This window comes from Schistocerca serialis, chromosome 9 (genome assembly GCF_023864345.2).
Source record: "Schistocerca serialis cubense isolate TAMUIC-IGC-003099 chromosome 9, iqSchSeri2.2, whole genome shotgun sequence".
Lineage (NCBI taxonomy): Eukaryota > Metazoa > Arthropoda > Insecta > Orthoptera > Acrididae > Schistocerca > Schistocerca serialis.
The window spans coordinates 341,801,277-341,817,433 of record NC_064646.1 but is presented as its reverse complement, the minus strand read 5'-3'; the positions used below and the strand labels follow the sequence as shown (position 1 = coordinate 341,817,433).

Sequence of the window (16,157 nt, the reverse complement as noted above, 5' to 3'; positions counted from 1 at the left end):
GTTCACATTGACGGCACTTTGAACAGTGGACGCTACATTTCAGATGTGTTACGACCCGTGGCTCTACCCTTCATTCGATCCCTGTGAAACCCTACATTTCTGCAGGATAATGCACGACCGCATGTTGCAGGTCCTGTACGGGCCTCTCTGGACACAGAAAATGTTCGTCTGCTGCCCTGGCCAGCACATTCTCCAGATCTCTCACCAATTTAAAACGTCTGGTCAATGGTGGCTGAGCAACTGGCTCATCACAATACGCCAGTCACTACTCTTGATGAACTGTGGTATCGTGTTGAAGCTGCATGGGCAGCTGTACCTGTACAAACCATCCAAGCTCTGTTTGACTCAATGCCGAGGCGTATCACGGCCATTATTACGACCAGAGGTGGTTGTTCTGGGTACTGATTTCTCAGGATCTATGCAACCAAATTGCGTGAAAATGTAATCACATGTCAATTCTAGTGTAATATATTTGTCCAATGAATACCCATTTATCATCTGCATTTCTTCTTGGTGAAGCAATTTTAACGGCCAGTAGTGTATATACAGACCATCCAACACAAAGACCTGATGTCTATTACTAGTTCTTGCTCCCTAATATGCAACAGATTGCACTAAACAGGTGGCATAAGCAAATGCGGTAGACCTTATAACTGAATCTAATTGGGTTACCATGTACATAGTGTTTTGCTCCATGTATTCCATAATATAATTCCGTTGACTCAGGCACTGACAAATTTATGTCCGCATAGCAAAAATTCTTCCATCTGTCATTCAGTAATTGCTACAGGGGCTAGAATTTGGGGAATTTATTACATAGATCTACGTTATTTTTTGAAATATGTAAGTTTCTCAAAATTACCAGAAACCTATTCTATACTATAACATTAGAAATAGACTCATTCTGACAGTAGTAACTCTTCATTATAGGAAATGGACAATAATCATATATGAATAAAATTGTGAAAAATACTTTCAGTTCATTAGCAATAACATCTACCATTGCATTCTTAATTTTTGAAGTGCACTGGTTTGCATAAGAAACAGTCATGGACAGAAGGTACTCATCAAAGACAAATTAAAATAATTCAGCACTAACTTCGATTTTTCAGAAATTAAAGCTAAGTCCCTTCCTTAGTTAGCCATCATCCCAATAATATATTACTTCTTGTGCAAACAATTCTTTTGTCCTGTTTTGTTTTACGTACTAGATCAGAGGGTTCAGTGGAAGCACTATCAGTTTCTTTCAAATTATTATTTTTTACTGATAGCTCTTCATCAGCTGCTTAATCTTAAATTTCATTGAGGAAATTTCATACAGTGATTATTTTTTCTGTGAATCCCACTATAGTTATTTCACCTTTTACTACGAGTATTTCTGACAGAGATGGTCTTCTTCACTATTACTGTCTCCCCCCTAGAATTCTTCAGTTTTGGAGGATCTATAAAGACAACTGCTTTGAGCTAGTGAGGACTGTCCTCTGCAGTTTCATGTAGTTCATCAAAATCTATCAGAAATCAGTGAAAAAAATGCTCCCACCTGAGATCTGTTCCAAAACTGTAAATCTGTGACCATGAACTATAAGTTCATAAAATTAATACACTTTAATTGGGAAGATTTGCTCATATTGTCCAATAAATTTCACATACATAGAAAATGATTCATAAAAGGGCAACTGTTTACTTATGAAGCACTGAAATAATGTTCAACAACATTATGTTCTTGCATTCATATGGAATAATGAAACAACTGCATCACTCGCTAAAGAAGGAATTGTTAATTTGGTAACTAAAGGTAGTTTGGGGGCAAGATAGATGGGGGGGGGGGGGGGGGGGGAGAATCAAGGTTTAATATCCTGAGATGAAAAGGCTTGCATAAAGATAGACCTGCATCGATAGTTACATCAAACCAGTCTTTGGACTGAAGACTACAACAGCAACATTGTGAGTAAATAGGAGGAAACACATAAGCAGCATAACTGTAATAAGCATAAAGCTTGGAACTACTTGTGTGACCACAAAACAGTAACACAAGATTTTCCGCCATGGTATTGCTTTTATCTGGGATGTTTTATGATTTGAAATTATTATGACAGTGGTACTGTGAAGCAATTTTAGTTATTATTATGTGAAACATTAAAACATCTTTACAGGTATGCTTGATGAATCATAAAATACTAGTCTAATTTATCATCTTGGTATCAGCAAGTGAACGTGGTGAATTCTGCTTCACATTGTCCTTCATGAAACTTCCAGTGCAGTGTCCAGTGTCCTCTTGCTCTGTTTCATGCACTCCTCCTCAGAAAAATGGAAAGAAAAAGGGTACTACTAAGTGCCTCTCATTAGTAATGGCATATTTGTGTAGTTTGCCTACACCTGCATGTGACACATTATTAATGTATGGTACATATATACATTCACTAATATTCAATCAGAGCACAGCACATTTTACATCACTCACTCACCTTTTCACGGTACATGGGCCGCAACAGCTCACTGTCCGCACCTCAACAGACTATATATGAAAGTGTTAACTACATAGATAGCAAGGTGAGTTCTGAATAACTTCACACAAAGTCCTAAATACTCGTAGTATGCTCTGAAATTCTTTCAGTGATCTATTTGGCAGTGGTTAATCACTTATGTGTTGCCAGAACTAATTCTTCATTATTGATTATTGTATGAGTAAATTCTGAATATTTTGCAACTTAGTACGGCAAGAAAGTTTAAAAGTACTGGCATCATATTGTCAATCAACACATTTACATGCAAGAAGCACATTTCGTTTTAGTAATGTTACTTAGTTTCTCAGTGATACAGTTGTGAGTATCTTCATGATAATTCAGTTTTGCAAGTACATAAAAATGGTGGGCAATAACACTTACCATTTGTTAATGGAAACAGTACACTTTTATGAAAATATAGTACTTTTGGCCAGTTCTTCATAAACCACATTGCAAAAAAACATTAATAGAAGCATTACCACCTTCTGCATAAAGCGATATACATTGTGGTCTGGCAATGTCTAACACTTAACATGGGTTCCAACACACACTAACTGCCTCGTGTCAGTGCTGGCAACAATGACAAGCTCCAACAACAACAACACATTAAATCAGATTACAAGTGTCAGTGTGCTAGAAGCGGCCAAAAATAACTTAACTGATAGAGATCGGCCATTATTCAGCAGTAGCAGCTACTGTAATAACCACTCATATGTTACTAGCAATTATTTTAATAACTTCCAATGGTGTGTCATGCCATCTGTTTACTAAAGTGTGTTCTATGCTTTCATATTATCTGAGATCTGACCAGCAATAAATAAACAGAGCAGAAGGACGAACCACCCAGTAGATACTCTGCTAATAACTGTGAGACTGCGTGCCATCTTTTTATCAGAGTGTGTACTACACTTCCATGCTATCTAACTACATAGAGTGACCATGAGGAAGTCACGGGCTACCACTGCAGGTAACCCGGAAGCTGGTAACTGTGTCCTGGACTCCAGCAGGTCGTAGCAGACAATGATATTCAGGGAGGATAGATATTTGAGTTGAATGAACATTTGATTACTTCTGCAGAAACAACCACTGGTTGCCAGGGAGCTCCACTGAGTATAAAAATAACTGGATTGTTATTGCCCTTAAAGTGCTCCAGATGATGCCATTCATGCAGGTGCCTTTAATCTGAATGCAGTAGCTCTCAGCTTGGTGCCACACACCATAATCAACTTGCACAACTACCAAACCAAACAAAAAAAGTTAAATAATTTAATGTATGTTTTACAGATTCAACTGTAGGAGCACAAAAAAATAAAAAAAATAGAAAATTAAAAAAATGTTAGTTAACAAAAAAGTTTCAAAATGAGCTGTTCCATGAGACACTGTCAGTCGACTACTTTAAGATACTGTTCTTCAAAAAAGCCTAGAGATTAAGTGACAAAAGTGAAATTCCTAACGCAAAAGATATATATTGGAGAAAAAAGTCTGAGTTTGTATGTACGTGAGCTGGGGAAATCTAGCAGCTCACATTTCGTGGACACTCAAGAGTTAACAGTACTCCTGTCTGGGAAATTTGGTAGCAAAAATAACTGACAGTTATAAATATCTATGAAAAGTAACTGGTACAAAAAAATAACTGTAACTGTGATAACCGATACTCTGAAATAACTATTTGGTCCAACTTTACAGAGTGCTACTTACATGTTTAGATACCATATAAAGGTGAGGCGATGGTGTGCTCAGAGTGTGGATAGTACACACAAATTAAATGTGACCAAAGTGAGTAAATCATTGAGAAGATAGTAACTTTATAAAAGTGGTGTTTGGAAAGTTATGTTGCCTTTTTTGTAAATGTGATATCCTAATAGTTACTCCAATAGTAAAGATAGTTTTATTACAATTTTAAGTAAAGTCTATCATGACAGCTACAGAAGTCATCTGGATAAGCATGTCACAGTCTAACATTTTGAACAACTTAAAGTGGTGAAGTATGTGTGTAAACTCCCACTTCTTTAACGATACGACTTACTTGAAATGGTCAGCCGACTTTCCTAGCTGGTTAGCTTGCTGCTGCAAACTCCCTTTCTCTTCTTCTTCACAGTATATTGCTGGGAACTGGAATTTCTCAAGACTCTGTCTACTTATAAAAATAAGTAACATACACTCTTCTTTTGCTTCACTTAATGACATACACTCCTGGAAATGGAAAAAAGAACACATTGACACCGGTGTGTCAGACCCACCATACTTGCTCCGGACACTGCGAGAGGGCTGTACAGGCAATGATCACACGCACGGCACAGCGGACACACCAGGAACCGCGGTGTTGGCCGTCGAATGGCACTAGCTGCGCAGCATTTGTGCACCGCCGCAGTCAGTGTCAGCCAGTTTGCCGTGGCATACGGAGCTCCATCGCAGTCTTTAACACTGGTAGCATGCCGCGACAGCGTGGACGTGAACCGTATGTGCAGTTGACAGACTTTGAGCGAGGGCGTATAGTGGGCATGCGGGAGGCCGGGTGGACGTACCGCCGAATTGCTCAACACGTGGGGCGTGAGGTCTCCACAGTACATCGATGTTGTCGCCAGTGGTCGGCGGAAGGTGCAGGTGCCCGTCGACCTGGGACCGGACCGCAGCGACGCACGGATGCACGCCAAGACCGTAGGATCCTACGCAGTGCCGTAGGGGACCGCACCACCACTTCCCAGCAAATTAGGGACACTGTTGCTCCTGGGGTATCGGCGAGGACCATTCGCAACCGTCTCCATGAAGCTGGGCTACGGTCCCGCACACCGTTAGGCCGTCTTCCGCTCACGCCCCAACATCGTGCAGCCCGCCTCCAGTGGTGTCGCGACAGGCGTGAATGGAGGGACGAATGGAGACGTGTCGTCTTCAGCGATGAGAGTCGCTTCTGCCTTGGTGCCAATGATGGTCATATGCGTGTTTGGCGCCGTGCAGGTGAGCGCCACAATCAGGACTGCATACGACCGAGGCACACAGGGCCAACACCCGGCATCATGGTGTGGGGAGCGGTCTCCTACACTGGCCGTACACCACTGGTGATCGTCGAGGGGACACTGAATAGTGCACGGTACATCCAAACCGTCATCGAACCCATCGTTCTACCATTCCTAGACCGGCAAGGGAACTTGCTGTTCCAACAGGACAATGCACGTCCGCATGTATCCCGTGCCACCCAACGTGCTCTAGAAGGTGTAAGTCAACTACCCTGGCCAGCAAGATCTCCGGATCTGTCCCCCATTGAGCATGTTTGGGACTGGATGAAGCGTCGTCTCACGCGGTCTGCACGTCCAGCACGAACGCTGGTCCAACTGAGGCGCCAGGTGGAAATGGCATGGCAAGCCGTTCCACAGGACTACATCCAGCATCTCTATGATTGTCTCCATGGGAGAATAGCAGCCTGCATTGCTGCGAAAGCTGGATATACACTGTACTAGTGGCGACATTGTGCATGCTCTGTTGCCTGTGTCTATGTGCCTGTGGTTCTGTCAGTGTGATCATGTGATGTATCTGACCCCAGGAATGTGTCAATAAAGTTTCCCCTTCCTGGGACAATGAATTCACGGTGTTCTTATTTCAATTTCCAGGAGTGTATATTTAAACATCAACCTTTTACAAATCTCACTCTCCACATGAATAAATACTGTTAAGTAAGTCTCCTCGCATATCCAAATCTTAGAAGCACCGTTACATTTACAACAAAGTTGGCTTGCTAACCACAACTCTATTATACAGAAATCATACACCTGTCTTGCCTCTGGCATGTTCAGGTTAAAAGTTACTAAAAATCTTTTTCCACTCAATTGTTCTTTAATCACTAACAATAGTCATAGATAAACAATAGCACAGATTACCACAGAAGTTCCTTGGTTCCGCCGTGCCCTTTCGTTATGACTTCCATGGCGCGACCGACAAGTACTTGTCGGTGCTTCGACCGCTGTGTCTACCGTCTTCTACAACAAACTTCAAACCTGCACATGCAGACACGTGACACACAGTAGATGGGGTTCCTTTCTCCCAGTCACATCTAAAATATCGTGTGTTCGAGATGGTGAAAGGCTGAGTGATTCTAGAATTTGCGCAGAAATTCTCGAAACACTAAATATCCCCCCTCAGATCGTACACGATATATTTTATACATAATCATTATGTACATAGCATCACTCACAACAACACTCTTTCCTTATTTCTAATCATAAACTGCAGGTGTACATGACACTTGCGTATTCTATTTTCTGTTTCTATCCTCTGTACTACTTTCTCTTTAGTATGTACTAGCTTCATTATCTGTTGCAGTTTGGAGGAACTCTGGGGAACATGAAAGTGTTCCTTTCGACACTCGTAAACTTACATAAAAAATATAAATGCTTGTGGTACATAGAATGCAAACTTTCCAGAATAATCCATACAAAATTTTGTGACTTCTGTCACGATATTGTCCCTTTCCCATAGGATCAGTACCTATACCTTGCCTGTGGGTTGACCATATGAGAGCACTTCCTCTTTCCATTTTGGTAGGTGCGCCCCTTTATAGAACTGTCCTGTTTCTTGGGCCACAGGTCGTCCTATCTCCATGTAGGTACAACTGCCCTATATACGTAACGAATGCCACGTACGCCCCCTCGTCATCCTTTCTGAGTAGGCCTCATGGTTTATTATTCCTTTATACGTTCCTATGCATACTATAATTAAGTATTTTCTGGGAAAGTTACAAATCTTCTCTACACTTCGCATGTTGTTGTTGTTGTTGTTGTTGTTGTGGTCTTCAGTCCTGAGACTGGTTTGATGCAGCTCTCCATGCAAAGCTGCATGCCCTCGGGAAAAATTACGGCTGTAGTTTCCCCTTTGCTTTCAGCCGTTCGCAGTACCACAACAGCAACACTTCACATATACTTCTTAATACTTCACCTAATCTGTACAGTCCTCCTCTACTTATCAACTTCTATACTTCCAGTAGATACCATGTCTGTATACACTATTCAGTATATAATATGCTTACATTGGCTGTTCAAGTCCCACTATCCTACAGCTCGTCACTTTATCAGAGTATTTATTATACTGACTTTTCTTAAATGACTATCACAATCAGTTCCACTATTGTTTGTGTTCTTTTTCTTTGCTCACGCCTCCTTCTCATGTATACTCGATGTAGAATCGTCCTAGTTTTTAGATACTTATGGATATACGTAGAACTGTCATAGTTTTTTCACACACACACACACACACACACACACACACACACACACAGATATTTGTAATTTGTAAGGAACTTCATGAGGGTAATTTCCTAATACATACTTACCTGTTTACACCTGGCAACCTTTCATGTTATCTGGGAAAATGTATGCAACTATACTTTGATATTTATTTGCAGTGTTTACTCTTGAGTGATGCTAAATTTTTTAAGAAACTGTATAACATTCACTATTAATTTAATTAAATAATTTTTAATTAATAATAGCTGCGCAGATATATGGGATGGCAATCGTAGCACATTTATTTACACACTGTACTGTATAAAATACACATTTTATTAACAGACTCAATGAGGGAAGATCAATTTAAGTTGAGATCTTAGACTATAAGAGAGAACCAACGCAACAACTTGATGGTAATTGTACAGATGACATTGAAAAACAAACAGGAGGCACTTGAAGACATCTAACTTGGGAAGATTGAAATGCTGGTAGAGTTCTGGACATAGCATTTTCCAGCAGTGTATGTCCAATGGATGATGATGATGATAATTCACAAAATGTCCCTAATGGTAGAAACAGATAATTGTGAGCACATACAGAAGCTTATTGTTGGGGCAAATGATTATGAAGTCCTCTACATATGTAGCATATGCAGTAGTGCTAATATCTCTGGCAGACACACGTCCACAAAGCTCTCACTAAGTTAAGTGATTAATATTACAATGAGTGCTAATTTAGTTAATATTACATTTTAGACTAGTGCATTTACTTCTTCACTACACAGTCTATTGAAGGTTTCACTTTTCTGAGCCTATTTAGATCGAAAAGAAAGTATTTCGTAAAGGTCAATAGTCGTTAGTTTTGTTTACATTTTTAGGCATAAATTTTGGGCAAGTGTTACATCTTTATTTTTTTGACCAGACTAGTGGTACAAAGTTAAATTAAATCGTATCTGTCATACAGACGTTAGGTAGTTAATTAGAAATTTTGAAAGTAAGTTTAAAAGTTTGTTTAGATTAGTACAGACTACGAAACTTCAGTGATCTTGTGCCAAGTTATTCTCTGCTTTTGTGTAAATTTTTCTATCAAAACATGTGTGACAAATGTGGTGGTTGCCATAGAAATTTGATGGAGGGCATGTTCTGTGAAGACTGTAAGTTATAGTTTCATTGGGGAGAATGTAGCAGCAAAGAAACGGGGGTAGATAATGAGGCTCTCCTATGGCAATGTAGGTTATCTAGAAAGGACAAAAAAAAAATTGCTGAACAGGAGGCAAAGATTTGTGCCCTTAAAGTTGAATAAGAAGACGCAAATTTGGAATTATGTAGGCCAAGGGAGGAAAAAGAGATGAGGTGCTGGTGAAAGGTAGCAAGCAAAGGGTAAAAAAGGGAAATTGATGAAAAAACTTTAAAAATTCTGTTTGTAAATCAGTTTGGCTTGCTATCCAAAGTAGTGGAGTAAGGGCCTCATCCAGATGTAGCTGAATGTAGGTTGAAGCAGAATAGTAGCTTTAAAAAAAAGACAGGTCGGGATCAAACCATAATAGAAAAAAAAAATTCTGCTTCTATGTAGCAGTCATGGAAGGCCAGCAGCTTCAAGAGAAATTAGTTGAAGGGTACCAGGTCACAAATTTTGTGAAACCAATTGCTAGCCTTAGCCAGGTAACAGCTGTACCGGGGCTTTGAGAGGGAAGATCAGGTAATTATAGTCGGGGGAGCAGGAAACAGCCTGGCCATGAATCCAAGATATAGTATTAGGAGTGACCTGGACAAAATAGGAGCAGAAATTGATCACACAAATGTTGGTTTTGTGGAGGTATTTCAGTGCCATGATCAGCCCTGGGTACACACTGCTGTAAGGCATGTTAACACTGAGCTGAACAGGATGCCCCAGACACCAGCAAAATCTCACATGAGTGTTGTTCCAGTTGATGCTATTGGCAGGTGGGGATACACTACACATGACCTGCACCTAAATAATAAGGGGAAAGATAAGTTAGCTTCTCTATTAGCAGGGGGGCCACAGTCTCACAAGGGATGATACCTGCAGTTAACAGGACCAGGCAGTCAGATTTTTTAGGTTAAAGCCAAAGTCCAGAAAGACAATAATCAAGAAAAATATAATAAAAGAAGCTTCATGTACAAGAACTAGGGATAAAGCTAAGGGTAGTATCAATTTACTTTATCAAAGTATCAGGGGAATAAAAAATAAAGTAGATGAGCTGTGTTTAAATTATCTCAAAAATAAGAATGAGATTGATATACTTTGTCTGTCTGATCACCATTTAACTGTGGGGATGGAAAGTGTCAGTATAAATGGGTACAATTTAGCATCTTACACTTGCAGATCTAGCATGCATAAAGGAGGAGTTGCCATTTACACAAAACAAGGGTATAAGTACAAAACAGTGGAAATAAGCAAATTTTGTGTTGATCAGCACTCTGAAGTTTGTGCATGGGAACTACAACTAGATAATGTAGTGTTGATATTAGAAACAGTGTACAGGTTCCCATTAGGAGATTGGGAGCTATTGACTCCCTATTATGCTGTCTGTCAGACAAAAAGAATTTATTAATCAGTGATGATTTCAATGTAAACTTTCTAAGCAATTCTGATAGGAAAAGTAAAGTGTTATTAATGACATATAACTTAGAATCAGTGATTAATTTCGCTATACATATAGCTCAAGACAGTAGCACTCTAATAGATAATGTATTTGTGCAACAAGAGGATGTAAAACTAACACATGATTTCCCTGTGATAAATGGATTATCAGACCATGATGCACAACTGATTAACTTACAAAGCTTAGCAGGGTGTACAGTACAGAAACCATTAAGTGAAAGTGTAAGGCTGGTCAACCCGGTGTCTGTAGAGCATTTCAGAGAAAGTTTAAGAAATGTTAATTGAGGAGCTGTATATAATGAGCCAAATGCCAAAAATAAATGCAACATATTTCTTGATAAATTTATATCCCTTTTTGAACACTGTTGCCCCAAAAAATGACTGAATGTAACACCAAACAGTTTTCAAAAAAAAAACCTTGGATCACTGCAGTCATTAAAGAGTCTTCAGAAAGGAAGAGAAAATTGCGTGAGGCAGCAAGAATTAGTAAAGACGAGATGAAGTTAACAACTCGGGTGATAAAATAAAATCAGTATGGAATGTTGTTAGAAGGGAGATAGGAAAAGTAACCACTGGGGTAGGTAGTATTATTATTAAGTAGAACGAGACCATCCTAACTAACAGTATCAAGTAGCTAATGTATTTAACAACCATTTCTTAAGTGTAGGAGAAAAAATTGGTGAGAACAGTTCAAGAGAAAAAGCCAGGCAGTACATGGAAGAGTCTGTTTTGAAAAAATTTTGTCAGATTAAGTTTCACGTAACAACCTCTTGTGAAATAAGTAAAATTATTAAATCTTTGAAAAATAAATGTTCTGTTGGAGTAGATGACATCTCCAATAAGATATTAAAACAATGTGGAGCAATTACAGCTGATGTTCTGAGTCACATATGTAATGCATCACAAACTCAAAGTATATTCCCAGACAGGTTAACATATGCCATTGTCAGGCCTCTCTACAAAAAGGGGGACACCACAGATGTCAATAATTATCGGCCAGTATCCTTGCTTACAACATTTTCAAAAATCTTCGAGAAAATAATATACTAGAGTGGTTAGCCATCTCAACAGTAATGGGATACTTATTAAATCACAGTTTGGATTTCAAAAATGCTGTTCCACTGAGACAACAATATACAATTTCACTGTCCACATAACAGAGTCTTTAAGTAGTAAAATGTCACCAATAGGAATTTTCTGTGGCTTGTCCAAAGCATTTGGTTGTGTGAAGCATGACATTATGTTACAGAAATTACAATTCTATGGATAAAAGGAGCATCATAAGAGTGGTTTAAGTCACGTCTACAGAACAGCTAGTAAAAAGTGTCTTTAAATGACATTTCGTGTACAGGGGAGGGAATGACATTAGATGTTCCACAAGGTTCAATCATGGGCCCCCTTCTGTGCTTGATATATGTGAATGACCTCCCTTCTTATCTGAAACAAGAAGCTAAACTGACACTGTTTGCTGATGATACAAGCATCATTATTAATCCAGTAAAGGAAACTCCAATAGGAAATGATACAAATATCTTTGGAAAAGTTATTGATTGGTTTTCTGTGAATGGGCTTGCTCTGAACTTTGAAAAAACACAGTACAGCCAATTTTCTTCTGTAAGGAGTACAGTTCCTTCAATAAATTTAACACATCAACAGAAGTCAGTAGCCAGGATAGAACATACTAAGTTTTTGGGTGTACATATAGATGAGAATGTTAATTGGAAAATTCATATTTTGGATCTCCTAAAGCGACTAGGTTCAGAAACTTTTGCAATCAGAATAATTGCTAACTTTGAGGATATAGAAATTAGCATGCTAACATACTTTCGCTCTCTGGTGTCATACGGAATGATATTTTAGGGTAACTCAACACTTAGACAAAAAGTATTCACTCCTCAGAAGAAAATGGTCAGAATAATGTGTGGGGCTCATAGTCGTGCATCTTGTAGGCATCTCTTTAAGGGGGGTAGGACGTCAAATGGGCCAACTTGGAGCAGGAGAGGCATCACAGGACATTTTAATTTCCAGTGTCTATACTTTTACAAATAAATTCATAAGACTTTGTCAGCATCACTAGGAAGGATTCAGGTTTCACACTCATTGCAGTGGAAGTTCGAAAACATAATGAAGTAATTTTTTTTACGTGTGAAATTTCATCATTTTTTCACTTACTAATGGCTGCATTTGTTGCTATAGGTACACTTTTCTTCATAAGTTAGAGAGATTCTTCGATGAATTTTGCACAGCATACATACCATACGTACAGGTGTATGAAACTCTAGAATTTATTTAATTTATGAAAAAATGAATGAGCTGTTATATTTTAAACTTCATGTTTAGAAAAAACACAAATTTTGTAGTTAATTACCTCAGTTTTTACCACAGTTTTTAATATATTTGGAAAATTCTAGAGTTTCATACACCTTCAAGTATGGTTTGTAGGCTGTGCAAAATTCATTGAAGCATCTCTCTTACTTATGAAGAAAAATGTACCTACAGCAACAAATGCAGCCATTAGTAAGTGAAAAAAATGATGGAATTTCACATGTAAAAAAATTACTTTGTTATGTTTTCGAACTTCCACTGCTATGATTGTGAATTCTGAATCCTTCCTGGTCATGCTGAAAAAGTTTTATGAATTTATTTGTAAAAGTATATACGGTGGAAATTAAAATGTCCTGTGGTGCCTCTCCTGCTGCAAGTCAGCCCATTCGACGTCCAACCCCCTTAAAAGGTTAGAAATTCTTACAACAGCCTCACAGTACATTTACTCAGTAATGAAATTTGTTCTCAACAACATGAACCAGTCTTTGGTACAGAAAGGGGTAAAACATGATGCTGTAAAACTTTTTGATAAATTACCAGATGAAATAAAATGTCTGACAGACAGCAGTAACAGTTTTAAATTTAAATTGAAATCATATCTCCTTGACAACTCCTCCTGTACCATAGATGAATTCTTGAATCAGAATAAATAAATCTATAGGTATAATAGATGTATTTTGTGCCATTTAAGGGCTTGGGGTAGGTAACAAAAATTTTAAACTAAAAAAAAAAAAACTTCATTCAGTTGTGTATTTCTTATGCATTTGACTCATTCCACGTCGTAACGGTTACTGTGAGTTTGATCAATGGAACATGTAACTAACTCACACACATCATAACATAACTTGTTGAGTCTGGATGTAAATGTAAAGTTGCAGAAAAATCAGTGTTTTGCACAGTGACTGGAAAATGACACTACAGAAAATTAAATGCAGTGTTGCTATTACAAAATTTTAAATGCATAAATGTGTAAAAAAAATCCTATATGCCAGTACATCATTGCAAGATTATTGAGACCAAAACTTTCCTAACAAAAATGAGATGCAGAACTTGTCATAGAGTCTCATAAAAAATTATTTCCATTATAATCAGTTAATTAAGCTAATTTTATTTCTGTAATAAATCAAAATTTCTATTTTAAGAGTAGCAGTTTGTTTAAGTAACTGCATTGTTGATTAACTCATCCTTGCAATTCAGACTTTCCATATGCATTTACTGCCTCTTACCAAGGATATCATTGTGTATTTCTTCCACCTTTCTCCAGCTGAGATGTTCTCCATATTGCTCTTAGTGAAATGAACTATGCCAGCCATTTGACATTCACCCAGCTTCAAATTGGCTACTTGAATTTCTCCTTTTTAGGGTCTGCGACGGGCAGAGCAGAGTCAGCTGGTAGAACTGTTCCGCCAAAAACTGCCACCACCTCCTCCACTGGGAGGTAGTCCCATGCTTGGACCACCGGGTTCTCCACTGCCACCTCTGGGTCTTGGCAGCCCAGACCACGAGTCGAGTCGCATCAAGAAGCTTGAAAAACTTATCAAGAAAAGACTGTGAACTCAGCCAAAGTGCCAGACTCAGCTATGGCATGTGCTAATAGTCTTAAACAGTAACATATGGATAGCAGTATCAGGAGCATTTGGTGCAAAAAGAGGAGCTGTAGTTGTTTTGAAATAAAATCATAGTCAGTACTTTTCCCTCTGTTAAGTAAGTAGAATAAACTACAAACTGTGCAGTACCAAAGTACAGTTGCTGCTAGAGTCAAATAGTAATCACTAAAATGTGAATGGGCCATAGAGTGTGTGCTTCCCATTATCCATTATACCATTTGTGCCAGGGCATCTCCCCCTAGTTTTGTGTGTGTGTGTGTGTGTGTGTGTGTGTGTGTGTGTGTGTGTGTGTGTATTTATTTATCTTCTTTTCTCTTAACATGATAGTGGTTATTTATTCAGCTACAATGCATAAAGCAGTGAGCTCTTTTGATGAGGGAGGGGGGGGGGGGGGGGGGGAGATCCCTGTATCCGTCCCCTTCATTTTTACATGTGCTTTAAAAAATGTTTGAATCAATTTCATTGATTGAAAGCTAACATACAAATACACTGTATGCTTTCAAATGTTTTATTGCTAGATAGTGATTTTTTTACTGTTATGTAGTTTATACATTTACTACATCAGATCTGAGAGCTGTGTTGCCTTCTGGCACTTTTTAATTTAGTTTTAAATTGTAAATAAAATATAGGTAGATGGGTAATTTTGGAAGTAAAGCGTATTGTGACATACAAAATTATTTACTACTGGTATTACAATAACATGTTTTCTCCAAAATCACATACAGTCTGATCTGTGTTGCCATTTATTTCTCCAAAAAATTGATGCATTTATCATAGATTAGTATTAGTTTAAGTAGGATCTCAAAAAATGAATGAATGTACAATGATTCAAGTAGTCCACACCTGAACTATAAAAGACACGTCTGGACACTGATTGCATTGTATTAATTCTTAAATCCTCATTATGCAGTTGATAACAGTGCTGTATGCCTGTGGCTGTGTGAAACAGGGTCCATCCTTTATGTGTAGTTCTCTGCAGCGGCCACTCTGATCCCTGGTCTCTCGATCTCGCAGATGCCTTCTTACCTGTTTCACTATTTTCCCATCTACTTATTTTAATGATTTAAAATGCTACACAAACAGTATGTTGAATGAATATTGTTATTGTAATGAAAATCAGTAATATGTCTCTGTGCAGTAATTTTTAAAGCCATAGCCTGTTCACAAAGATATATTTTCAGCACCATGTGAAACTAAATGTATATTGCAAAAAGTATCTTTGTGTTGATTTTATGGTTTGGCCTGAGGGAATCGACACATACATCCATATGTAATCGCGGGACGGGGTGGGGGGTTTCTTACCACCAATGACATTATTTCCTCACAATTTAAATGAACTTTGGAGCATATCTCCCTTTCAACAGTGCCTGTTTAAGCATTGTAATTTGCTATAACTTAAAGAATTTATTTTTTTGATGATACTTTTTCCACACTCAAATTTTGTTTCCATCAACTGTGAGAGTGTCCAGACACCCTTCTCATCATAGCACAACACAACACAATTATGAGACTTTTACCAATGTAAGGGTGCAGTAGGTTGAGAGTACTGTTGCCAGATTTACTCAGTCCTGTATACTCCGTAGTGAATTTGTCTCTAGCTTGAGAAATTCTAAGAAGACTATTTCCTCAAAAGATGTTTACATTATGTCCAAAATTACTATAAGATCGACACTTCAGCAGGACCATATGTAGGTGCAGAAGATAGTTGTCAAATACCGTATGGAACAGGTGTTATGTTTCAGAATCATGCTCAAACTTGCAAATTATCAAATGTACTAAGATGGCACTGGCATCAGTATGTTTTGGAAAAGTTGCACTGTCTTCATTTTACTTTTAGCAACAACAAAAATGCATTTTCTGTTGACATTGCAAAGTTATTC

The 16,157-nt window shown here is 38.3% G+C and overlaps 1 protein-coding gene across 2 annotated transcripts in view; it reads left to right on the top strand.

Moving 5' to 3' along the window:
• LOC126419116 (vacuolar protein sorting-associated protein 53 homolog) overlaps positions 1-14,358 on the top strand; it is a 169,111-nt gene extending 154,753 nt beyond the window's left edge. The window contains exon 16 of one of the 2 annotated variants that reach the window (XM_050086213.1): positions 14,033-14,358. In XM_050086213.1, the coding sequence (XP_049942170.1) occupies positions 14,033-14,224 (192 nt within the window). In that variant the 3' untranslated portion in view covers positions 14,225-14,358. The remainder of the gene's footprint in view (positions 1-14,032) is intronic. The other variant, XM_050086214.1, reaches the window with a different exon arrangement.
• Positions 14,359-16,157: the final 1,799 nt, after the last annotated feature.